We start from the raw sequence: 25,522 nt of genomic DNA, 5'->3' as shown, positions 1-25,522 counted from the left end.
TAGCAGGGTTCCATTTCACAGACGAGAGCTTGGCTTCATGGGACCTGCAATTGTATCCACTCCTCACTGAATGGTGAACAAATTTAACTTAACAAAACCATTACCCTTTTTTGTGTATGATGCAACTGGATGATTCATTATTTCCTTCCTTTCTTTCCATTTCAGTTTGTCAGACAGATTCTGAGAGGACTGGTTTGGTATGCTCACTGTGATATGATCCCTCATGTTGCCAGAGTCATTGATTGCATGGTCCTTCATTCTGGGGTTTTCCATACAGGGGTACTAACACATCTTACACGAATATTCACACATCTTACACGAATATCCACACATCTTACACGAATATCCACACCTACCAAACTATAGGAAGAGGGACCAATTGAGGGGGTTGGAGCAACAGTGGTCTAACCCTCTCCAATATGGAAAATGAGATACTGGTGCCACCTGTTGTCTAGTGAGGTTAACTAACTTTCTATAATGTGGCATACACCAATATCACCTTGTACATATTGTTTAGAAGCCACTAACTTCTTCCCTCAAACAAACTTCCATTTTGTTTGAGTACAACATTGGTCCAACTTCAAACAGCCAATGAGGGGTCAGTATCTGGATCACGTGTAATAACATCGAGTACGGCTGACATTCAGGGCAAGAGTGATGTCTCAAGCAATGACTATAATGAAGAAACAGTGGAAAACTGTGGAAGAAAAAGGACAAGGTGTATACACTCCTGGGACAGGAATATAAAGAAGAGGAAAAGAAATGCAGGAGAAGAATATGTAGGGAGAACAGGCAAGGAAGTCCACAAAAATAAACAAGGTTCACCAAGTGGTTGTCAACATAAGTGTTACGCATGTTTCAGTGAAGAACAATGCGAAACAGTGTTCAAAAGGTTTTGGAATACGTGTGACTTTCGTTTACAAAATGCATATATTAGTGGGTGTGTGAAAGTAAACCTAGTGAAGAAAAGATATGGAGCAAAAGGAAATGAGAGCAGGAGACAACACACCCATGAGTATTATATTACATTACATGGTAGTGATAAAAGAGTTTGCAAACAGGCATTCATATCTTTGATTGGAATCAGTAATGGTAGACTTTCGAGGGCAGTTTCACAGAAACAGACTGAGGGAACACCAAAACAAGATGGTCGTGGAAGACATGGAAATAGACCCAATAAAATTAGTGATCATCAGTCCAATTTAGTTGTAAATCATGTTAATAGTTTTCCATTGTGTGAATAATAATCTAAAGACAGTTACAGCTTATTCTAAAGACCACAGTTCTGTGAAAGTGATAGCATTCGATTTACAACATTATTTGAGAGCTTCTGCTCCACACAGAAAATATTTGCCAGAAGGTCTAAATGCAGCTATGATGTATAAACTTTGTTACTTGGATGAAAAAGGAACATAATCCTGAAGATATTGTTAGTGAGTATATTTACAGGGATATTTTAAATACAAAATTCAACCTCTCTTTTTCCTCACCATCTACTGACACATGCAAGGTGTGTGATTCATTGCGCATAAAACTTTCACATGCGGAGGAAGATGTTGAAAAAGCTAACATACAAAAAGAGTTAGATCTGCATCAATTAAAAGTGCAACAAGCACATAATAATCCAAAGACCACAGTTCTGTGAAAGTGATAGCATTCAATTTACAACAAGCTCTGCCTACTCCCCATCTACACACTAGCGAAGTTTTCTATAAGAGACAGTTGTGGACTTATAACTCTTGCGTGCATGATTGTACTTCAGATGATGTGCACATGTATGTATAGCCAGAACATATTGCAGGATGGTGTGCTGATGAAATATCATGTTTAATTAAATATACTTCCAACAATCTTCAAAATATTGATAAATTAATCGTGTATTCTGGTAACTGTTTTGCTCAAAATAAGAACATATCCTTAGTATGTTTTTGGTTGCAACTTATTCACAAACAATATGTTAAGGAAATAGTTCACAAGTATCTAGTATCAGGTCACAGCTACCTACCCTGTGATAGGGACTTTGGACTCATAGAGAAGAAAAAGAGATTGGAAAAATATGTGTATACACCCGCTGGGTGGGTATATCTTATAAAAAATACTAGGACAGGTAAAAGAAAATTTAATGTAACTGAAATACAACAGGTTGGTTTCATAAGTTCAAAGCCTTTATCTGATAAAATAAATAATCTTAAATTTACTGAGGATAAAGAACCCGTTGCTTTCAGTCGCATTTCAATGCTGAAAATCTGTGCTGAACAACCATGGAAATATTGTTTCACATATTGTTATTCAAGAATAATCACACCCTTGAATTACAACATGTTCAGCTAGTGCCAAAGTATTCCAACCCAAGGCCAATTAACCCAAAGAGACTTAAAGATATTAATGACCTTTTGAAATATGTTCCACCCATTTACCATTCATTTTACAATAGTCTTTTATCTCAAAATAGAACTGAGGAAGATGAAAATATTCAACATATTGTAGAGGTTGACAGTGAAGACATTTTTGATATTCCTGATTATGTTTAGTAGGCCTAATGTGTAATCTTGCAAAACACATACTGAAAAAGTATATTGAAAAAGAAAGCTCTTGCTTGTAATGATAAGTTTATAATCTTAATATTTTACTGACAGAACCACTTTGTGTAATGTGTTGTTACTTTAAATTCATATTAAAATTTGTAAAAGAACTATTAGGATGAACATATGATTAATTACATTACATTTATTTGAATAACATTTTTTATTCTTTCTGATGTACACAAAAATGTCAGTGCAACAGTGGCCTAACCAAAAAAAAACGAGTTGCAGGTGCCTCATAAAAACTGCACTATTTCTAAAACTAATTCACAAAAGACTTTATAACATTGTGGTTAAGTTAATCAATTGTAATGGAATACACCACTATCAAAAAATTGCTATTTCCAAATTCCAAGATCAACCACAATTGTATAACTTTGACCTTCTCTTTCTCTATTTCTTAAAAAAGTGGCTTAGACCACTGTTGCACTGACCCCGTCAATTGTCAGTTGGAAAGGTGCCAGCCCAGGCAATCACTCCTCCCTGGGCCCAGCCTTTAACAGGGGATATGTGGGACTCCTAACTGTCAACACAGATGTTGGGAATTACACATTACCCTGTTGACCTTTGCACATCAAATGCATGAGCTGGCCTTCAGGATCACACAAGTGGTGAAGAGAGAAGAAAAAACGAACGACTTCAAACATTCATTGAAGCAGAGCGAAAATCTAATAAATCAGAGCCCAAAAAAAGAAAGGGAGAATAGCATGGAAATAGCATTAGAATGACAGACTCGCAGTGTGGGAAAGGAAATAGTACTGCAAGGACTGGGGGCTCCATGCTTGCCAAGCACTTGCTCACAAGAGAGTTGTGAGCCCCAATGGGACTGGTATATGACAGTAGTAGACTTATTTTGAGGAGGAATACTTTCCTTATCTATGATAGTACACTTCTTAAATCTTCCACACTTCATAAATGATGTCGTTTTGCTTCCACAGAAGGGGAATTCCTTAACTTTCTCTATTACATGGTTCCCAATTTTTAAGTCAAGTTAGTTGCCAATCACACTCCTGCTACTCTTCAATACTATCTTCCTTCAATTTGCTCTCAACCCATACTATGTGCTCAGCACACTGTAAATAACACTAAACATGCCCTGCAATGTTTCCTCATTATCCTCTCATTCTATATTTTATACTAGTTCTGAACCTTCCTTTTATTCCCTTCATTCCATCTTCAATACAAATGTTTAACAAGAGAGAAAGAACACGTCTCTCTTGGTCTCCAATATTTTTGTTCCATCTTTGTTCTTGTATACATTGTATAATACCGTGTTGTTATAATTAAAGTGCAGCTACTCACAGAGGTCCAGTATGGGCTGAATTATCACATGCCAGGGAAACTTGGTACATTTGCTGATATGTTAATGCAGAATCTATTTATGCTGGGAAATAAATTAGGTCCAATTGCAGCCACTAGCTGCAAATCTGGCACTGTACACTGTTTGTATGACAATATGACACCCACACTGTCATATGACAGGCCATCACACGAGTGAACAGTGTGGCTATCAAGAAAAGAAACTGTGCACGGTTCGGGAAACTGTTTTCTGTATTTGGCAGCAATTACAGTGCTGTACAGGGAAAGTATCACTGACAAAGGTTGAGGAGAGGCCTAATATCACTACATGGTTTAAAGAAGATTATGAAATCAGAAACACGGTAAGCTTGGTGTGGCACCTGTAAGAGGAATCCATCCTATCCCAGTGGAAGTTAAGGACAAAGTTGCTGTTGCTGTAACTGATCAGGCAGCATGTGCTAGTGCTTGTGCAATGCCACAAGAATTGTCCAACCCCTAGTCAACAGCACAGAAAGTTTTGCAGTCTATTTTACACTGGTACCCATACAAGATTCAGATGGTGCAGCAACTGAAACCCCATTATCCACAGCAACATTCTGAATTTGCTCTTCGGTTACTAGCACAGAATGAAGTAGATGACATGTGACTCAACACTGGAGTAACAAGGCACTTTATACACTCCACAGTGCAGTGAACAGATAGAACTGCCGCACTGGGGGTACTGTTAAAGCACATGTTGTGCATTAAGAGCTATTGCATTCGCCTTACGTGACTGACTGCTGTGGATTTACAAGCACCTTTATTCTTGGTCCATTCTTCTTTGAAGAGAATACATCCAGAGGGCCTGTCAGATGTGCTGTGATGTCTGCATGTTATCAACACCACCTTGTACAGGACATGATTCCTCCTTTAGAAGAGTGAAAATGTGAGGAACTCACTGTTTTTATGCAATACTGGGGCAACACCTCATGTCACTTGCCCAGTGAAAGATCTGCTCAATGCAACTCTCCATGGACATGTCACCTCTGGAGATTTTCCAGATGCATGGACAGCAAGATCACGTTATCTGAATCCATTTACCTGGGACACATTCGGGCCAGTAAGAAGAAACACATTGATCAGACTCCACCAGAACTGCTGCGAGCAACTGTTGATCAAGTTATTTTATGGATGCAGCACCTCATCAACACCTCCAATGCTCATACTGAACAAACTGTTCAAGCGGCAGTTAACAGTAAAATCAATGTTATCCTTTACTCACTTGTTTGACCTTTTCTGCCCATATATTGTTCCTAATCCATTACATATGGAAACATTTCTATACATCTTTCTTGCATTTGCAGTGCCAGATTTGCAACTGGTGGCTAAAATTGGAACTAGTTTTTTCAATAGCATTACAACATCTACAAAATTTCGCTGTCGTATGATAATTACAGCACATATTGGACCTCTGTGAGTAACTGCACTTTCGTATTAACCACCTGATACCTGTCTTTCCCTGTAGTATTCACGTATTTTTCTGAGTGTTTCAAATACTTTGCGCCATTTTATATTATGATAACTTTTTCTTGGTGAACAAATCATACGAAAGTGGATGTGATTTTCTTAGGTCATATTTCCAATATCAAGTACATTATTAGAACTGGCCGTCTAGTACCTGTACCTTTCCTACAGCCAAACTTATCATTTAATAGATCCTCAGTTTTCTTTTTTATTCTTCTGTATATTACATTGGACAGAAACTTGGTTGCTTTAACTGTAAAAGCTCTGTGTGCAATAGATCTCACATAAATCTACCCTTGCTATTTTCAGGATTGTGTGGATATTTTTCCAAAAGTCCAGCATTACGTTTCCAGTGTCTTAATTCTACACACTAACCTAATTTATCATTTGGTTGCCACGTGCCCGCTGATTTTTAAAATTTTACACAGGATTGTCATCTATCCCTTCTCCCTTGAACACAATTCTTCTTTACCTCTGTCAAGCCTCGACACTCATACTCCTAGCAACAAAGGCATATTACATAAGATGAAGTACACAAAATCAACTGTAGGGATGGAAAATGGACAAATTAGACAGGAAAAAAGCAATGTAGCTGCAATGACGCCATTCAAGATTCTTATGTAATACAGTCATCGGAACATCCTGAGCATATGGCACTGTCATCAGCTTAGTTTATAGTATGTTGCCCAAGCAATTCTTAGACATGCTGCTTTATTTGTAACTGCCAGATCAGACAGAAGGAGAATGTTAGGGATGCTCAGAGATATTACACGAGAATCTTTCGAAAACACAGTTACCCTTTCCCAAACACTATTCAGGAAAGTTAAAGAATTGATATTTGACCAAATGGAGGGCTTGGCTTCAAACCCTGCCCATCCATTTTCATATAGGTTTAAGTAAATCACTTAAGTCAAATGCTGGGGGAGCTCCTTAAACGTAGGCGTAACAAAATTCTATTCTTTGTTCTTATAGATTCAGAACTACAGGGCTATTACAAATGATTGAAGCGATTTCATAAATTCACTGTAGCTCCATTCATTGACATATGGTCACGACACACTACAGATACGTAGAAAAACTCATAAAGTTTTGTTCGGCTGAAGCTGCACTTCAGGTTTCTGCCGCCAGAGCGCTCGAGAGGAGCCGAGAAAGCCTATGTCGTGCTTGATATGCACTCACATCAGCCAGTCATAACAGTGCAACGACATTTCAGGTCGAAGTTCAACAAAGATCCACCAACTGCTAACTCCATTCGGCGATGGTATGCGCAGTTTAAAGCTTCATGCCTCTGTAAGGGGAAATCAACGGGTCAGCCTGCAGTGAGCGAAGAAATGGTTGAACGCGTGCGGGCAAGTTTCACCCATAGCCTGCGGAAGTCGACGAATAAAGCAAGCAGGGAGCTAAACGTACCACAACCGACAGTTTGGAAAATCTTACGGAAAAGGCTAAAGCAGAAGCCTTAGCGTTTACAATTGCCACAAGCTCTGACACCCGATGACAAAGTCAAATGCTTTGAATTTTCGGCGCGGTTGCAACAGCTCATGGAAGAGGATGCGTTCAGTGCGAAACTTGTTTTCAGTGATGAAGCAACATTTTTTCTTAATGGTGAAGGGAACAGACACAATGTGCGAATCTGGGCGGTAGAGAATCCTCACGCATTCGTGCAGCAAATTCGCAATTCACCAAAAGTTAACGTGTTTTGTGCAATCTCATGGTTTAAAGTTTATGGCCCCTTTTTCTTCTGCGAAAAAAACGTTACAGGACACGTGTATCTGGACATGCAGGAAAACTGGCTCATGCCACAACTGGAGACCGACAGCGCCGACTTCATCTTTCAACAGGATGGTGCTCCACTGCACTTCCATCATGATGTTCGACATTTCTTAAACAGGAGACTGGAAAACCGATGGATCGGTCGTGGTGGAGATCATGATCAGCAATTCATGTCATGGCCTCCACGCTCTCCCGACTTAACCCCATGCGATTTCTTTCTGTGGGGTTATGTGAAAGATTCAGTGTTTAAGCCTCCTCTACCAAGAAACGCGCCAGAACTGCGAGCTCACATCAATGATGCTTTCGAACTCATTGATGGGGACATGCTGCGCCGAGTGTGGGAGGAACTTGATTATCGGCTTGATGTCTGCCGAATCACTAAAGGGGCACATATCGAACATTTGTGAATGCCTAAAAAAACTTTTTGAGTTTTTGTATGTGTGTGCAAAGCATTGTGAAAATATCTCAAATAATAAAGTTATTGTAGAGCTGTGAAATCGCTTCAATCATTTGTAATAACCCTGTACTATTCAGTCTAACGAACTCAATGGAATGTTAAATATTGTTTCCTCTGTTTAGTAAACAAATGACAGTAAAAAGTATCTTCCACTATGTAGTTCACAATACATGAAGGGTATTTGTGTTATAGGTATAGCTCATTGGGATCTCTCTACTGCATGTAAAGGCGATTGTGAACACCACTACTATATATTTCTCTCAAAACTTCAGTTCAGCAATTTCACAATAACTTTGTTACAACTCAGCTGCCCGACCAAAGAATAATAAAAATGTCTTTCTCGTCATCGTCCATATCAGGCGCTTCCCAAACAGCCCCTCTGCAGTAGAGCGGAGCTCCTGGTATGTGCGGGTCCTTATGACAAACCGACCAATCTGCACCTGTGAAATTCACTAACATTTGTTGTTGTTCTTCTAAACTCACCAGCTGTGCTGCTGTTGGTTGCCCATTTCCCACTTCAGGTTCAGCTGCTGTACGTGGTGTAGCTGTTCCTTGACCTTGTTGCTGTACAGGTGCTTCTGGACTGAACACATAGGTTGGCATCACTCGTTTCCATAATACCATCAGCAGCTTATCCTTGTATGCTAAATATACTGTATGTTCGTTGTGCTATCCAGAAAGGACCCAAATAAGGTGGTTGTAACAGCATGCATACTATATCTGTTTGTAACGTAACATGTTACAAACATGTTGCAATGTCCTTCTGTACCAACACTTTTCTTTCTCCATGTAATGGAGGCTGTGGAAGGGTGCTGTGTAGGTTTACGTGTCCTTAATCTGCTGCAGCATATACAATGATTCTGGTGACTTATCAGTTGGCTGAGTTATGAAAAATTCCACTAGCAGGCACAATGTTTCCCCATTGATCCAAACTATCATCCTTGATCACAGGTGATGCCTGAATTGTAACACCCATGTGTTCAAGAAGGCCCTTGCTGTAGTCTTCACCAATCTCTCACTGACAGATACTGCCTCTGACCGTCACGTATATCTGTCACATGCTACGAACAAAGACCAGTATCCCTCAGGTGGTAGCAATGTACCTACAAGACCTGTGTGCACATGGAAGAACTGATTTCCTGTTTCCAGAAAGTCTCCTAAAATCTTACGCATATCTACCAACTTTACACCTTTGACTGGATGGGCATGTCCTCAATCACATGTGGCAACTTCTTTTATACCAGACCACACAAATTTCTCTGTCAACAATCTGATGGTTGTGTTAGCACCTGGAAGTGCGAGGTTGCAAGTGCTGTCAAACACCAAGCATCGCATCCTCATAGGACCGAATGGTGTCAGATGGTGTTTGGACATGTCGCACCAAATTAAGTGCCTTCTTCCCTAATATTCCTACTTGCTTGAGTTTAAGGGATGTTGAGGTGTCCTGTAATAACTGCTGTAGCTGTTCATCAGTGGCTTGCTCTTTTCTTAGCTGATTGTAATCTCACAATTCATAAATTGCAAACAACTATTGGGAAAAAATCTGCCACTATATTATCTGTCCCTTTTGGGCTTAATATCAATGGTAAACTACCCGATGAATTCCAGCTCGTGGAATTGTTGTGCAGAATAACCTTCTTTCCTCTCCTCAGTGGTGAAGGTCATCAGGTTATGGTTGGTAGAAACAGTAAAAGAGTGAGCTTCGACAAAAGGGCAGAAGTACTGGATAGCTTCATAAACGGTCAGCAGCTCCCTATCATACGCACACCACTCAGCTTGTGCTTTTGAAAGATTTTTTGAGAAAAACCCTGAAGGTTTCCCAACTACTTTCAACTTTTTAATACAGGGCAACACCGATTGCAGACTGTCTGGTGTCCACTACAACCACCAAAGATGCATTACAAAACCAGTGTGCCTGTTACCCGCCAGCGCATCCATGAGTAATTGCTGCATCTTCTCTGCCCCAGGTAAATAGTGTCTTGTGAAAGCTGATGATCCCCAGGAACTTCCTAAACTGACAGTAACATGTTGGCGACGGGATTTTTTAATGGCCTCAACTTGTTCTTTGAGAGGACGTATCCCCAACACTGACGCTTCATGCCCTATGAATCAGATTTGCTTCTGCCGGAGGACACACTTAGCTTCGTTTATTTCTAGTTCATGGGATCACCAATTTAGTATTGGAGAGCAGCATGGGGGGCAAAAATCGTAGAGGGAGACCAAGAGATGAATACACCAAGCAGATTCAGAAGGATGTAGGTTGCAGTAGGTACTGGGAGATTAAGAATCTTGCACAGGATAGAGTAGCATGGAGAACTGAATCAAACCAGTCTCTGGACTGAAGACCACAACAACAACAACAACAACAACAACAACAACAACATCCGGATTCTCTGAAACACTGTCTTGTGGTGGTCTTCATGTAATCTGGGCGTTTATGAAAATATCAATATACTGTCCGGGTATGCAAAACAGAAATTTAGTCTCCTCAGTACCTCATCAATGAATCTCTGCCAAGACTGGGCTGCGTTTTTTAGACTGAGCAGCACGCAGCAAAACTCTAAGAGACCGAAAGGTGTTATGATGGCAGCCCTGAGAATGTCTACTTCAGCCCCCGGAATCTGGTTGTAGGCCTTTTTACAACCTACTACACTGAAAAAAATGGTTTCGGCTAACACGTAGATTGGAAACAGCATAGTGGTCCAGGTTTGTCCTTGTGTTTAATGTACTATAATCCCCACAGGGTCTCCCAGTCTATAATGTACAGGCACTACAACCACCAAAGATGCATTACAAAACCAGTGTGCCTGTTACCCGCCAGCGCATCCATGAGTAATTGCTGCATCTTCTCTGCCCCAGGTAAATAGTGTCTTGTGAAAGCTGATGATCCCCAGGAACTTCCTAAACTGACAGTAACATGTTGGCGACGGGATTTTTTAATGGCCTCAACTTGTTCTTTGAGAGGACGTATCCCCAACACTGACGCTTCATGCCCTATGAATCAGATTTGCTTCTGCCGGAGGACACACTTAGCTTCGTTTATTTCTAGTTCATGGGATCACCAATTTAGTATTGGAGAGCAGCATGGGGGGCAAAAATCGTAGAGGGAGACCAAGAGATGAATACACCAAGCAGATTCAGAAGGATGTAGGTTGCAGTAGGTACTGGGAGATTAAGAATCTTGCACAGGATAGAGTAGCATGGAGAACTGAATCAAACCAGTCTCTGGACTGAAGACCACAACAACAACAACAACAACAACAACAACAACATCCGGATTCTCTGAAACACTGTCTTGTGGTGGTCTTCATGTAATCTGGGCGTTTATGAAAATATCAATATACTGTCCGGGTATGCAAAACAGAAATTTAGTCTCCTCAGTACCTCATCAATGAATCTCTGCCAAGACTGGGCTGCGTTTTTTAGACTGAGCAGCACGCAGCAAAACTCTAAGAGACCGAAAGGTGTTATGATGGCAGCCCTGAGAATGTCTACTTCAGCCCCCGGAATCTGGTTGTAGGCCTTTTTACAACCTACTACACTGAAAAAAATGGTTTCGGCTAACACGTAGATTGGAAACAGCATAGTGGTCCAGGTTTGTCCTTGTGTTTAATGTACTATAATCCCCACAGGGTCTCCCAGTCTATAATGTACAGGCACTGGAACAAAGTGAATGGGCAAACATTTTTCTTTGTCTGTTCACTCCTGGATAAACTGTCACACGTAATCAGTCCAATCACTGGTGCAGAACCCTGTTCATCTCCTACAACTTCACTCTCAGCTACTATAGTTGTGGGGGTTGATTTTTTCATTTGTATCTTGGCGACTTTCAGAAAACATGTGGCCTACTGAGCCTATTGCAGGTTGTTGAGCTCATCTGGGAAAGAGCAAGGCAAAGTGAGCAAACTATTTGTGGTAGAAACATATCTGGTCATCTCATTCCCACAGTGTCTGGCTCTGTCATCCAGGGAAGCCAAGTTTTTCACCTCTAGTGTTGACAGCTGCTTCTGCATTGTATGAGTCTGTAGCTTAGATCACGGAGTTGCAAGTCTATGTTCACTCTCAGAACTTGCCTTACACCTGCAGCCTCCATCTTCCATTGTCACGAATGTGCCTTCTTGTCCTTCTATTGCACGTATTTTCTCCGCCACCGACAGCACAGCATTGATATCAGTGCTACATGTGATTACCGTTGTTTTTAGCTACAGTGGCAGCTGTGTGAGCCATACATGCCTTAATGTGCCATTCGGCATTGTCTTCTCCTCTACAATACTTCGGAGATGCCGCCAAAACTTAGGTGTCCTATCACCAATACATTCTGGGGTGCAGGAACTGCTGCGTCTGTTGATTTGTGGTTTTGCATAGGTGTTGTCTTACTGTGTCTCTCAAGAGTTGGTACCAGTCTTGTGTGGGCAGTTTTAATTTTAACATTGGACACTGTCTCTATTGCTCTTGCATCCAGGCTATTGACAGCCACTGCAAAATTAAGTGTAATTTTCTGTAATGATGTTCTGTGTGAATTCTAAATCTAACCTGTCTTCTCCAGTAGGAGCTTAGGTATTTGGGGCTTCATTGGTGGGCCAGCAACTGCTTTATGCGTCACTGCTCCACCAGCTGCTGCCGATGCCCCCTATAGGTGGGAACTCTTGTCATCCTGTACTGTAATTTTCATTTGCAAGTCTTTAATTTTTTTCTCCAAATCTCCCTGTAGTTGTGAAACTTTCTGTTCTATCTGAAGGCGTTTGGATCCATAACACAAAGTGCTGTGCTCAAATTTACCAATTTGTCTTGGTTTTCCGAGGTCACCATCTAAAAGATATAGCTCACTGTGCTCTTCCTACTGCACAGAAAGGTGATTGTATGCACAATAACTACTTATCTCGAAACCTCTATTCAACAACTTGATAATCGAATCATAACAGATCTGTCAAAACTAAAAATCGTAAAGAATGACTATGTTAGAACTAAGCCACTTAACCAAAGAATAATAGAAATGTCTTTCTAGTCATCATCTGCAGCAAGTGGTTCACACAATATAAATATAGTGTGCACCTTCATCTCCCACTCACCCCCCCCCCCCCCCACCCTCTCCCTCTCTCTCTCTCTCTCTCTCTCTCTCTCTCTCTCTCTCTCTCTCTTACACACACACACACACACACACACACACACACACGGTAAGGGGGGTGCAGAGAGGGGGGAGGGGGGGCACAAGGGGCAGATGTGGGATGGTGTGGGGGGGAGAGGTGGGGGGGGGGGTCAGAGGTGGGGGGGGGGGGGGGGCAGGGAGAGGTGGGAGTGAATTATAAATAATTAAATCCGTTTTGTCAGTTTTCCTAGGTTAGTCACATACTATTGTCTACAATGCCCAACAAATTCTCTCTTAAAGCCAGAACTTCTGACACATCTTCCAGTTGAATGAAGATAAAACATTGTAAATATACTTTCATAAACACTTCTTTGTTAGTTCTATCTCATATGGTTTGTTCTCCACACAAGCCAATGTTTTGATATGCCTTCAAACATATAACAACTTACAACCAAGTTCTCACCTCATAGCGTAAGGGAGGCCTCAGGCTATGCTACACGTCAGTGTCATAAATAATAAATAAATATGAAACTTTTAACCATTGTACATTTGTTGGTTTTGTTAACTCATACCCAAACTGTCATATTCCAATATAACCTACACGTCAAGCTAGGATACAGTTCATGCTGTCACCATACGCTGCATTTAAAAAACAAAGTGCCAGTAGTGCTATCAAAGGTCAAAGCAAGATGCAGTATCACTATCTACAACACTCTTGCCATCTCCTCTGGGCCTACATAGGTCTAACAAACAACAGAATCCAAGTTTCCATTCAGAAGCACCAAATGGAATATTGTAAATCAAACATGAATGACATCTGCAACTAAAACACACAGCCAAGAACACGAGACACCAACTACTCAACATCCACTTCAAAGAGTTCAGGTTGTTCACTATCCACAAATTTTCTGCATGTAATTCTAAAGTTAAGACAAAGGATGATAACAAGTTTCAAGACTGGTGTGGACCTACAGGACAAAATAATATTGAATACAATATAGCCAAGAAATGTTGTGGTTCATCACTTTTTATTCTGGAAGATGCCCAGTATCCTAGTAATGTACCATGGATACACAATTAAATGCACTTACACTAACTGCCAGTCTAGATGTTCAGTGTCTGAGATCAAAACTTGTGTTACCATTCGTTGTTAAGGAACTGAAAGCCTGTGAGTTGTGTTTTTCACACTGACTGGTGAAAGCAGAAGGTGAATACCACACACACACACACACACACACACACACACACACAACAAGCGCACAGACACTGAGTGCATGGTACCAAAAACAGCTCTTTCTGGTGGAGTGACAGTGTATACAATCAATAAATTTTTTGTCAAAGAAATTAACCCAACAAGGTACTGTGTTGATTTAATATACGAGACGGGCGGTGAAAGTCCACAATACTTATAAATATACCAATGTGTGAATAAACATTTGTCCACCTACAACCAATGATTTAATTAAAAAACATTGATACACTTACTCAGTGTGCTCATACGAATCAATTGTATAGTCATTTTACAACCACATGTGATACATTTCATGTCTCTTCATTTAACCCACAAGTACATTTTGACAAGAGATGTCCGTATTGAAATTGTTATTATTTGTCAAACTACTTGGGGAAACAGGATAAATACAGTGGAACCAACCATTCATTTGAATGCCAAGTATAAATTCTGTAATTAATTTACCAAATATTTCTCGGTGTTTAAAGTAGGTGTTCAGCAGCAGAATCATTAAAAAGGAGAAAGTATATCATCTGAAACCTGCATCACATTTGTTAACTGGCAACAATAAGCTTAAGGGAGAACAAGTGTATTCAATGTCCTCACGGCTAAATTTAAAGCATTTCCCACTACTCCCTAAGAAAGACCCTATGAGCAAATTTCAAGACAAAAAGTAACCAAACAAAAACCACAGTACATTCCTAAACTAGTTAATAAAAAATGCATTGCACCAATAATAAATGAACACCTCAAAGTGGCAACAGAGTTCAGTATAAGGAATACGTGTTGTTGCATTATTTACAAGGAAAAGGAATGTACAACAGGTAGAGTAAAGAGGCTAAAAAGGATTCAATTGCACTGAAAAGGCCCACAAGCTGTGCAAAGGAGCTTGGGATCTAGTCAATGGGCATAAGACTAACTAAACAGCTGATAGTTATTTTGTGTGTGTGTGTGTGTGTGTGTGTGTGTGTGTGTGTGTGTGTGTGTGTGTGTGTGTGTGTGTTCTGCTTCTGGGGATGGACTTTTTTGCCTAAAATCTATAAGTTTAGCAATATTTTCATTATATTTGTCTGCAACTCATCGCCTTCTCTGTGTGGTGAGTAGCACACTATCCTTTTCATATTTTTAGTAGTTCTACTTAATTTGATGAGTTCTTTGTAGAATAATTGAAAAACTTAGATCCCAAGCTTGATGATTGGCCCTACAAGCAGGTCTATTCCATTGTTCCATTAGTGAATGGGAGGAAGTGCACCATAAACTATCATTAGCATTGTGTAAACTTAAAAGCCTTTGAAGAGTCCAGATACCTATTGTGTGTCATGTGCTTCCCTGAAGAAAATTACTTTTGAAATTCCAAAACCAATAAACTACACATTATAAAAATGGATGTATGTATATGTCCCACTGCTCCTTTTGAACCACTGGACCAATTTCAACAGAACTTGGTACATACATCCCTAACGGCCAGGTAGCAATCGCTGTGAGGGTAAGAGCCACCTACCTACCATAGTTCAGGAGGTAAGGCATCATAAACAACGAGCACAAAAAGTTGCCATATCATATATAACATTTAAATTTATTACTTCTCTGCTACTAACATTATTCGCAATAAATTTCGCAGACAGTATCTATGTATGCCAACCCATGAACCATAGACCTTCCCGTTGGTGGGGAGGCTTGCGTGCCTCAGCGATACAGATAGCCGTACCGTAGGTGCAACCACAACGGAGGGGTATCTGTTGAGAGGCCAGACAAACATGTGGTTCCTGAAGAGGGGCAGCAGCCTTTTCAGTAGTTGCAGGGGCAACAGTCTGGATGATTGACTGATCTGGCCTTGTAACACTAACCAAACAGCCTCGCCGTGCTGGTACTGCGAACGGTTGAAAGCAAGGGGAAACTACAGGCGTAATTTTTCCCGAGGGCATGCAGCTTTACTGTATGGATAAATGATGATGACGTCCTCTTGGGTAAAATATTCCGGAGGTAAAATAGTCCCCCATTCGGATCTCCGGGTGGGGACTACTCAGGAGGATGTTGTTATCAGGAGAAAGAAAGCTGGCATTCTATGGATCGAAGCTTGGAATGTCAGATCCCTTAATCGTGGAGGTAGGTTAGAAAATTTAAAAAGGGAAATGGATAGGTTAAAGTTAGATATAGTGGGAATTAGTGAAGTTCGGTGGCAGGAGGAACAAGACTTCTGGTCAGGTGAATACAGGGTTATAAACACAAAATCAAATACGGGTAATGCAGGAGTAGATTTAATAATTAATTAAGAAATAGGAGTGCGGGTAAGCTACTACAAACAGCATAGTGAACGCATTACTGTGGCCAAGATAGACACGAAGCCCATGCCTACTACAGTAGTACAAGTTTATATGCCAACTAGCTCTGCAGATGACGAATAAATTGAAGAAATGTATGATGAGATAAAAGAAATTATTCAGGTAGTGAAGGGAGACGAAAATTTAATAGTCATGGGTGACTGGAATTCGGTAGTAGGAAAAGGGAGAGAAGGAAACGTAGTAGGTGAATATCGATTGGGGCTAAGAAATGAAAGAGGAAGCCGCCTGGTATAATTTTGCACAGAGCACAACTTGATCATAGCTAACACTTGGTACATGAATCATAAAAGAAGGTTGACTACATGGAAGAAGCCTGGAGATACTGACAGGTTTCGGATAGATTATATAATGGTAAGACAGGGATTTAGGAACCAGGTTTTAAATTTTAAGACATTTCCAGGGGCAGTTGTGGACTCTGACCACAATCTATTGGTTATGAACTGTAGATTAAAACTGAAGAAACTGCAAAAAGGTGGGAATTTAAGGAGATGGGACCTGGATAAACTGAAAGCACCAGAGGTTTTACAGAGTTTCAGGGAGAGCGTAAGGGAACAAATGGCAGGAATGGGGGAAAGAAATACAGTAGAAGAAGAATGGGTAGATCTGAGGGACGAAATAGTGGAGGCAGCAGAGGTTCAAGTAGATAGAAAGACAAGTGCTGGTACAAATCCTTGGGCAACAGAAGAAATATTGAATTTAATTTATGAAAGGAGAAAATATAAAAATGCAGTAAATGAAGCAGGCAAAAAGGAATACAAACGTCTCAAAAATGATATCGACAGGAAGTGCAAAATGGCTAAGCAGGGATGGCTAGAGGATAAATGTAAGGATGTAGAGGCTTATCTCACTAGGGGTAGGATAGATACTGACTACAGGAAATTAAAGAGACCTTTGGAGAAAAGGGAACCACTTGTATGAATATCAAGAGCTCAGATGGAAACCCAGTTCTAAGCAAAGAAGGGAAAGCAGAAAGGTGGAAGGAGTATATAGAGGGTCTATACAAGGGTGATGTACTTGAGGACAATATTATGGAAGTGGAAGAGAATGTAGATGAAGATGAAATGGGAGATATGATACTGCGTGAAGAGTTTGACAGAGCACTGAAAGACCTGAGTCAAAACAAGGCCCCAGGAGTAGACAACATTCCATTAGAAGTACTGATGGTCTTGGGAGAGCCAGTCATGACAAAACTCTACCATCCGGTGAGCAAGATGTGTGAGACAGGCAAAATACCCTCAGACTTCAAGAAGAATATAATAATTCCAATCCCAAAGAAAGCAGGTGTTGACAGGTGTGAAAATTACCGAACTATCAGTTTCATAAGTCATGGCTGCAAAATACTAATGCGAATTATTTACAAACGAATGGAAAAACTAGTAGAAGCCGACCTAGGGGAAGATCTGTTTGGATTCCGTAGAAATATTGGAACACGTGAGGCAATACTGACCCTACGACTCATCTTAGAAGCTAGATTAAGGAAAGGCAAACCTACGTTTCTAGCATTTGTAGACTTAGAGAAAGCTTTTGACAATGTTGACTGGAATACTCTCTTTCAAATTCTGAAGGTGACAGGGGTAAAATACATGGAGCGAAAGGCTATTTACAATTTGTATAGAAACCAAATGGCAGTTATAAGAGATGAGGGGCATGAAAGGGAAGCAGTCGTTGGGAAGGGAGTGAGACAGGGTTGTAGCCTCTCTCCGATATTATTCAATCTGTATATTGAGCAAGCACTGAAGGAAATAAAAGAAAAGTTCGGAGTAGGTATTAAAATCCTTGGAGAAGAAATAAAAACTTTGAGGTTCGCCGATGACATTGTAATTCTGTCAGAGACAGCAAAGGACTTGGAAGAGCAGTTGAACGGAATGGATAGTGTCTTGAAAGGAGGATATAAGATGAACATCAACAAAAGCAAAATGAGGATAATGGAATGTAGTCGAATTAAGTCGGGTGATGCTGAAGGAATTAAATTAAGAAATGAGACACTTAATGTAGTAAAGGAGTTTTGCTATTTGAAGAGCAAAATAACTGATGATGGTCGAAGTAGAGAGGATATAGAGTGTAGACTGGCAATGGGAAGGAAAGCATTTCTGAAGAAGAGAAATTTGTTAACATCGAGTATAGATTTAAGTGTCAGGAAGTCGTTTCTGAAAGTATTTGTATGGAGTGTAGCCATGTATGGAAGTGAAACATGGATGATAAATAGTTTAGAGAAGAGAATAGAAGCTTTCGAAATGTGGTGCTACAGAAGAATGCTGAAGATTGGATGGGTAGATCACATAACTAATGAGGAGGTGTTGAATAGGATTGGGGAGAATAGGAGTTTGTGGCACAACTTGAAAAGAAGAAGGGACCGGTTGGTAGGACATGTTCTGAGGCATCAAGGGATCACCAATTTAGTATTGGAGGGCAGCGTAGAGGGTAAAAATCGTACAGGGAGACCAAGAGATGAATACACCAAGCAGATTCAGAAGGATGTAGGCTGCAGTAGGTACTGGGAGATGAAGAAGCTTGCACAGGATAGAGTAGCATGGAGAGCTGCATCAAACCAGTCTCAGGACTGAAGACCACAACTACAACATCTATGTATGCTGTTAAATGCACCAACAAAATTATATCATGGTACCACACATACTTCAGGAGAAACGGCGCCATAAACACGAAAATGTGTGAAAAAATGCTGCATTGTGCACAATGTTTAAATTTATTGCTTCTTTGCTACTAACTATTTGCAACATAATTCGGATACAGTATCCACATTTGCTGCTGAATATATTCACACAATGTATCATTATAAGACACACAGTTCAAGACATATGACATTACAAACACTGAGATACGTGAAAAATGCCGCATCATAAACAGTTTTAATTAATTTATTCTTTCCTACTAAGACACTCCTACAACCTAGTCAAAGTAAGGAAATTCCTGACATCTGACAGTGTTTTCAACAGGTTTCAACTGTGAATCACAAACAGCTATAGTTGAAAACTATAGCCATTTATAGAGCCATGAAGAGGCATTGTCATAGAGATGTTTACGAAACTGTACTGTCATAGATGAAGGGGCTGTACTTTTACATTGGTACAATCTGCCTACTTCTTGTACAACTGTATCATAATCTCAAAGGTGTTTTCACAAATACATAGAACTGAAATTTTTTCAATATTACACTACAAACACAGTTGTTTTTTGTTCTCATTTCTAATACAAAATTGGCGAAATGAATATCCAGGCAATTTTGGATTTATCAGCTAGTCAGAGTAATAAACAAATGCTTCCCCCAGTAGCTGTAACAACAGTTTACAGAAAAGGATGACCTGATTACAATGTTATGCTGGAGTCCAATATCAATCATTCCTGTACAGCCTAAAGTGATGGAATCTGCACTGAAAAATAAGTTTTTCCATTTACATGTTAAGTAGCATATTCTACAATATACGCCACGGATTTAAGAAAGAAAGATATAGCATTGTAAAAGTGTAAGTAGCACTGATACTGTGGCCTTGGAAAAGCCGCACTAAGACACTTCCACACTATGGTGTTGATTGTAGTCTGACAATCACACAACTCTACTTCAAAACAAGGTGACAGATTGTACCTGACCAAAGAGCAATATTGTGTGAAAAGGAGCTAGAATACACCATCACTCTGGGATCTGCACTTGAGCTTCTCTTTATTGATAGAATTTCTACATGACTGGATGTAGAGATCAGATATTACTATTCACTGACAAGATAATATTATTACCTAGTGGGAAAGACCGTAATTAGGCATTTCATGAGGCGGTTTTATAATTCAATATGGCCCAAGAATGGTTCACAGTAGACTAGATTAAAATAAATTAAGACAATATGCTGCTTGGGTATTATGTAGTCTTGGTGGCACTGGATTCTTGGGAAGGCCTAATACAGATGACACGAAACTTCTTGGTTACATCACTGACAGGAAGTTCACCTGCGAAGAGCAGATGGCACATGCATTTGCACGCGCACTTGTGTACGCTTTCACAGCTATTGCAGTTACATTGAAAGTAAAGTAAATAACAGAAAAAATATCACTGACACTTCCTAAAAAATGGCAGCACAAATAACAGCTGGAACATTTGTGATATGTATGGTTTTCTTCTGCAGAGCCTGGGTTTATCATTTATTTGTATCAGTTTTAGGACACCTTACCAAACACAAATGGTAGGAGCAGCATATAGTAACACTTAACATTAAGAAGACAAAGACTGTGTCATAACAACTGCCTCAAAATAAAAAATTATGCGTATGATCACTCAGTCACTAGTGACAGCGCAATTTTCTAGGCCACCAACAGAAAACATTTAAAAGAAATTTTCAGTTTACAAATTGAGTCATCCTAGAATAATGAAAAAGAACAAGGGAGCCCACTGCCCGGAATTTTTTTAAAGACCTGTGGATTTCAACGTCCCCTGCATGTTATATATTTTCTAAACATGAGTGCACATCAGGGAAAAAACCATACATCAACCTGCCATAAATAGCTCTATACACAAACAAGAACCAGAGAATGAATACATTTAGAAAGAAAACACAAAACAGTAACAGTGTTAACTATTGATCCCCCTTGCACTTTTCAATATAGCATGGACGTAAATATTAGGCTGCGCTACCGACCAATTTGCTACCACAACCTTCAGTTTACTTTCGCATTTGTTGGCTTTGCCAACTCTCAACCAAATTATATGTAAGCATTATGATTCATTAACAGTTAATTTGTTACAACCAAACTTTCTGCTTTCGCATTCATTAGCTTTGCCAACTCACAATCAAATTGTCACCATCCAACATAACCTAGACCTAGGGCCGAGCTAGAAATCGGTTTGCCAATACAACCAAGATTTCATGGGAAGGGGGATGGGGAAATGGGGGACAACACATTATAACTGTTAAAATCATATAATACATTACATAAAAAGACATTAAAGAAGCATGAGGAACAGACTGCTAAAAAGAAGTTTACGCACACCATCTCAAAAAAAAACTTACTATACAGTTAAAGATTATTTATATAAAATGTAAAATAAATAGAAATTAACACCAATAAGCAAAATGTATGTGCGCCTACTCCGTTTCTATTATTACGATGCATTTTGGTATAACTGAAGCAAGTTTTTTCCTTCGTGTGTGTAATTTTTGCGTGCAATACTTGTATACATTATTATGAACAGTTATCAATGTCAACGACTCAATACTGTAAAATAATCAATGGCCAATCAAGATTCTTGCTTCCCGATATGGCTCAGCGTAATAGAAAAATAATTTAATTCAAAAAATCAGTGGTAAGGAACAGGAAAACGAACTGCAAACAGAATGTAAAAAATTACTGTAAAATTCTGACCTACTCCCTCCAGGCTGTTTAATGTTTGGGCGGAACATGTAGACAAACCAGGAAATATTTTTTCTGATATAGTTGATAACGTCTTTCCGTAAAGTCTTGCTCTTCTGTTCTCCATCACACCCTCGTCGCGGTTTTAAAATGATCTTAATCGCGCAGACACAGTTAAAGCAAATACCTCAAAAACCACAATCAAACTGCGGAAACAAAAGCGATTACGAGAACCTTTGGACGTAAACAAAGCTTTTCGATTCTGGCGCCATCCTGCAGTTGACATTTAACACTGCGGTACGGATCAGTTTCTGCTTTGATATGATTGGCTGGCATTAATCACTTGCATGTACACATCCCCTCCATCGCATCGGTGAGTCAAGTGGCTTGTCGAAACACCGTAGTGGGCGTAGTGGCTCCCTGTCATTCCAGCTGGCCTACTGACGGAAAAACGTTAGTGAGCGCCGTAAGAATAGTTCGGCTGCAACAGGCAGAAGCAGCATCCCCTGTATCCATAAGGGGTGCTAGCAGAAGACGAACTTTGTTGGTGCTGCTCATATTAGCGATTTTGACCGAGATAATCTCACGCTGAAGAGTCCTTCTTCGGCACGCCGCTGTAGAACTATGCACAGAAACTGCTAAGTGAAAAATCCGTGCAATAAGCACCTTTATTTATATATAAAAGCCGACTTCGGAATTTTCTGTGAATTCTGTTTCTCGGACATGGAAGGAGTTGCTTGACATTCATAAGTAGCTGCAGATTGCCCTGACTACCATCAACCGATTGGTAGTTGCTGCAAATCGGTGTGTTGGAAAAGCTCCCGAGACTCGTACCTGTGGTACCAGTACCTAAGCTATCTCAAGCACTGTCTGCTCTTGTGGATCTGTCTCCTCTGCAGAATGTATGGGGCCTGTTATTTCCCGTCCATTTGCCTTTGAGTGGCGTTTCAGTGGTACAGCTACACATCCTGTACAAGGTGGATGGGAATCAGGGAGAGCTCACAGTGTTGTTCTGATCCCCCTAATCATCAAGTTTGAGGTGCTGTCTTTCACTGAAACTGGAACTGAGTCAGTGGAACTCACTTCACCTGTTTCGGCTGAGGTCAAGAGAAGTTAAATGCAAAAGTGTAGAAGTCTATTAATTTTTGGCAGTTCAAACGTACAGCAAATGATACTTCTCCTTACAGAAATGGCAGAAAGAGACAGGAAAGGGCAGCAGCTGCACTCAGTGTATATGCCTGGGGGCTTCATTCAAGATGTTGAAGAGTCTATTCCAGCAGCCATTGAGAGAACAGGGTGCAACCATTGTACACTGTAGCACACATTGGAACAAATGATGCCCGTCGTCTGGGTTCCAAAGTCATACTTGGCTCATTCCAACGACTGGCAGAGATGGTTGAGAAGACCAGCCTTGGACATGAAGTGTCAACGAAGCTCACAATTTGCAGCATTGTCCCCAGAACAGATCAAATCCCTTAGGTTCTGAGTTGAGTTGAAAGACTGAACTAGAGACTTCGGAAGTACTGTGACAAGCTAGGATGCAACTACCTGGACTTGCACCACAGGGTTGAGATCTGTAAGGTCCTCCTAAATTGGTGAGATGTGCACTACACATCATAGGCTGCTGCTCAGGTAGCTGAGTGCATGTGTGTGGTGCACACCAGTTTTTTGTTTTTTAGATTAAGTGAGTCCCCAAACCCGTCCAGACAACGATAGCTGTAGGAAACACAGAAGTATCAGTGTAAGATAAAAAATTACCACTCACAGGAGAGAATATTAAAATCCTAATGGTTAACTGAGAAAGCATTCACAACAAAATGCCAGAGTTTGAAGCATTCCTGAAAAGCAGTGAAGCTGACATAATACTACAGACAAAAAGGTGGCTGAAACCTGAAATTGATGGCAGTGAGAATTTTAGGGAAAATGTAATTGTATGTCGTAAGGATAGGCTAATGGGAAATGGAAATGGTGTATTTGTCTCAGTAAACAAGAAACTCAAATCCACCGGAATAGAAGTTGAAGCTGCATGTGAGAAGATCGTTGGGGCAAGACTTAGTATCAGGAGTGGCCATAAAAAGATAACTGGATCCTTCTGTCGCCGACCAGACTCATCTCCTAAAGTAACTGAAAACTTTAGAGGAAACTTCTGTTCACTTGTACATAAGTTAAGCAATCATGTTGTAATCATCGGTGGAGAGTTTAATCACCCAACAATTAACTAGGAAAATTACAGTTTGTTAGTGGTGGGCATGATAAGACATCCTGTGAAACATTATTAAATGCCTTCTTTGGAAACTACCTAGAAATGATAGGAACATAACTCATGATGGAAATATATTGTATTTAATGGAAGAAATAGACCTGGCCTCTTTGAGGATGTCTACATCACCACATCGAAACTGATAGTGACAATGATGTGGTTGTGGCAACAATGATTACCAAAGTACAAAGTACAACTAAGACAAACAAAAGCCATATATGTTCAGCAAACTAGATTAAAAATCAGTTGTGTCATATCTCAGTGACGAACTTGAAACTTTCTGCACAGGACAGGAGCATACAGAGGAACTATGTATCAAATTTTTAAATCATAGTTGACCATTCGCTGGAAAGATAGATTCCTAGCAGAACAGCACATAATAGAAGGGAACCACTATGGTATACAGTCACTGTAACGAAACTTCCGAAGAGATGCCTGCGTAGTAGGCGTAAAGCAAAGCATAGGGTTATAGAGAGAGAGATATGAATGAAAACAATTTGGTTCTCAAGAGAGCAGTGAATGAGCCCTTCAGTGACTACCGTAGCAAATGATCTTTCACAAAATCCAAAGAAATTATGGTCATATGTAAAGGTTTTAACGGCACTAAAGTTAGTGACCAGTCTCTACTGAATGAGACAGGAACTGAAATTGAGAAAACATGCACAGTTCTTTGAAAAGAGCAAATGCCACACCTGCCTGTAAGAATGGTAGTAGAAGTGATCCACAAAACTACCATCCAGTATCCTTGACATCAATTTCTTGTAGTATCTAAGAACATATTCTGAACTGAAACATAATGAGGTATCTTGAACAGAATGACCTCCGCCATGCCAACCAGCATAGCTTCTGAAAATATCGATCATAAGAAATTCAATTCACACTTTTCTCACATCGCATACTGAAAGCTCCTCATTTCCGAAAAGTATTTTACTCAGTACTACACCTGTGCTTATTGTCAAAAGTACGATCATATGGGGTTTCAACTGAAATTTGTGACTGGATTGAGAGACTTTTGGAGAGAGGTGGAGAGTCATCGTCAGATGTAGGAGTAACTGCAGGTGTGTCCCAGGAAAATCAGTTGGGATCCCTGCTGTTCATGTTGCATATTAATTATCTTTTCGGCAATATTAAAAGTAACCTCAGACATTTTGTAGATGAGGCACTTATCTATAATGAAGTACTATCTGAAAGAAGCTGCAAAAATATTCAGTTAGATCTTGGTAAGATTTCAAAGTGGCGCAAAGATTGCCAAGTTGCATTAAATGTTTAGAAATGTAAAACTGTGCACTTCACAAAACGATATAACGTAACATCCTATGACTATAATGCCAATGAGTCACTGTTGGAACCAGCAAACCCAAACAAATACCTTGTAGGTATATGAAATGAAACGATCATATAGTCTCAGTGGTGCATAAAGCAGGTGGCAGACTTCGTTTTACTATTAAAATACTGAGGAAGTGTAGCCTACATAGGCGACACTCACAAATCACTCATGCGAACATTTCTAGAATATTGATCAAGTGTGTGGGACTCATACTGAATAGGACTGACAGGGATACTGAACGTACACAGGGAAGGGCAGCACAAATGGTCACTGAAGTGTTTGAACTATAGGAGAGTGTCACAGAGAT

The 25,522-nt window shown here is 40.1% G+C and overlaps 1 protein-coding gene across 2 annotated transcripts in view; it reads right to left on the bottom strand.

The window, feature by feature from the left end:
- Nucleotides 1–22,039, bottom strand: part of LOC124546569 (transmembrane protein 17-like) — a 51,959-nt gene extending 29,920 nt beyond the window's left edge. The window contains exon 1 of one of the 2 annotated variants that reach the window (XM_047125047.1): nt 21,645–22,039. In XM_047125047.1, the coding sequence (XP_046981003.1) occupies nt 21,645–21,678 (34 nt within the window). In that variant the 5' untranslated portion in view covers nt 21,679–22,039. Of the gene's footprint in view, nt 1–21,640 lie in introns of both variants that reach the window. The other variant, XM_047125046.1, reaches the window with a different exon arrangement.
- Between the last annotated feature and the right edge of the window lie 3,483 nt (nt 22,040–25,522).

The sequence above is a fragment of the Schistocerca americana genome, chromosome 1 (assembly GCF_021461395.2).
Source record: "Schistocerca americana isolate TAMUIC-IGC-003095 chromosome 1, iqSchAmer2.1, whole genome shotgun sequence".
In the NCBI taxonomy this organism is placed as follows: Eukaryota; Metazoa; Arthropoda; class Insecta; order Orthoptera; family Acrididae; genus Schistocerca; species Schistocerca americana.
This window is presented reverse-complemented; position numbering and strand designations above follow the sequence as displayed.